Below are 1,998 nucleotides of genomic sequence, written 5' to 3'. Positions count from 1 at the left end.
GGTGGGGGGGGGGGGGAGGGCTGGAGAGGGTGACCCTGGGAGATCTTGGGGTCAAAAATCCCATGCAAAAAAAAGACCGGAGTGGGGCACACAGGGGCAGCATGCACCACCCAGAGCCATACTCTGTCTGCCAGCCAGACTCCAGGTGACAGAATCACTGCTACTGCAGCCCCAGGAGGCCCCCAGGACCCCAAGTAAGGCTTCTGGGGCCAGCACAGTGCTGGACCCAGGCCCACCAACCCCACTCAGGGTAACCTGCCACAAACCAGAAGGCTCATAGCACAGGGCTTCCCCAGGGACAAGATGTGCCACTGCTTCGTGTCCCCAGGGAAACAAATGCCCACGCTTGTGTGGACATGGCCTCTGGGGCTGAATTTGGCCCCAGGTTCTCAGCAGAAACTAAGTATGCTGGTTATGCATAAGCAGCTACTTTCTGTGCACATATCCTTCTGTACAATAAGGCTACTTTTTCTGTATTTGTGAACTTGATTTTCTTATGGAAATGCAAAATGCCACAGTTCTGACATTATTCCAAATGACTTCCATGTTCAATCTTACCTTTGGCAAAGGTTTCTGAAATGCTTGCATTGCCAGGAGGAGTGGAGCAGCTGTTGTCCAATTGTAGTATCTACAAAACCAAACAAAAAACTTACTGTTCCACATTATGCTCCCAAAGACTCCAATCCACAACCTAATATGCATCATACAGTAGATTAATATGATAGAGTTTTGTTAAAATAAAGAAGAAAACAACAACATTTGGACCAGATGAGCATCAGAAGACCCATCTAATTTGACTAATATAGTTGGGTCTTCACAAGTATTTTCTACAGGTTCTTGGGAAATCATGGAGAAATGGTATTGAACATCCATTCCATATGCCTATGCCAAAGCTCATTATTACAGCATAACCTACATTTTCTACAAGCCACACATATTGTTTCTTATACTTCAACACTCTATACAAATGCTAAGGGCTGGGTTATGTAAGGTGTAGAATTTCTCCTGTGGTATTATTGAATGTACCTTCAACTTCCATGTTTAAATAGAAGACTAAATCCTGAGAGGTGTTACACATCTACTCATAAAAATGTAGTTTGCACAGCTCCTCACAGCATACCTCTGCTCTGTCTGGACACCTCCTACCCTGGACAAGTGGGCGGGCCATACTTTTTAACAGCAGTCACAAGCTCAGTAAGGATGCAGTATAGATGTGATCCTAAAGAACACTACGTCATTAAGTCTTCACTGATTAATCTTCTCTTCACAACATGCTACAACTGTGGTGCTCAAACTTTTGTGTCCTGCTGGCCCAATGTATGGCACAGTGGGGAGCCCCATGGGCTGGACAACATGGCTCCATGGGCCAGATCTGGCCTGCAGACTGGAGGTTGAGCACCCTTGCCCTACACCATTGGCAAGTATCATTACCTGTATTTTACACAGAAGGCACAAAGAAGATAGGCAATTTTCCCAAGACCACATCAGCACCCAGGAAATTAGGATGCAATATTCCTCTCATAGAACATGTATGGAGTAGTCATGAGCAGACCACAGTGCTCATTGCTCAAATACGCCAAATCCCAATCTAAGAGCAAGGTTTACATGATATTTCATTTTAATTCTATTGATTATGAATGCAGTTAGCACTCAGTGCTATCCATTGAAATGCAAATTGGGTTTACTGTGACTAGCTGCCAAGAGTTTCTGGGCAGGTGTAACTAGGCAGCAGAAGAGGAAGAAGTAGCTGGAGATTTGACTTTTTCAAAGTAGGAAAATAACCCATTTTTCAGCAAAGGTGGAGCTGCTGCAAGCACTAAGGTAGTGCTACAAAAATACAAGTGTTATTGCTACAGGGCTTAATTTGTTTCCTGTGAAATATACTTACTTGTTTCCAATCTTAACCACAAGATTGGGGTCATCAATGATGGCAGGATTGTCCACAAACTGCTGATACGTTACTGCATGCTCTAAGAACTGATCTGTTGTTAAAAAAAA

General features: G+C 44.1%; 1 protein-coding gene across 3 annotated transcripts in view; it reads right to left on the bottom strand.

Annotated features, from left to right (window-relative positions):
- LPIN1 (lipin 1) overlaps positions 1-1,998 on the bottom strand; it is an 85,115-nt gene that overhangs the window by 30,202 nt on the left and 52,915 nt on the right. For all 3 annotated transcript variants that reach the window (XM_019520758.1, XM_019520760.1, XM_019520759.1), the window contains 2 exons: positions 1,889-1,982; positions 559-628 (listed from right to left, as the gene is read on the bottom strand). In XM_019520758.1, coding sequence (XP_019376303.1) covers positions 559-628; positions 1,889-1,982 — 164 coding nt within the window. The remainder of the gene's footprint in view (positions 1-558; positions 629-1,888; positions 1,983-1,998) is intronic.

The sequence above is a fragment of the Gavialis gangeticus genome, unplaced genomic scaffold (genome assembly GCF_001723915.1).
Source record: "Gavialis gangeticus isolate Ggan-Ray unplaced genomic scaffold, GavGan_comp1, whole genome shotgun sequence".
NCBI classification, from domain to species: Eukaryota; Metazoa; Chordata; order Crocodylia; family Gavialidae; genus Gavialis; species Gavialis gangeticus.
The sequence above is the reverse complement of the archived record's forward strand: the minus strand, read 5'-3'. Positions and strand labels throughout refer to the sequence as shown.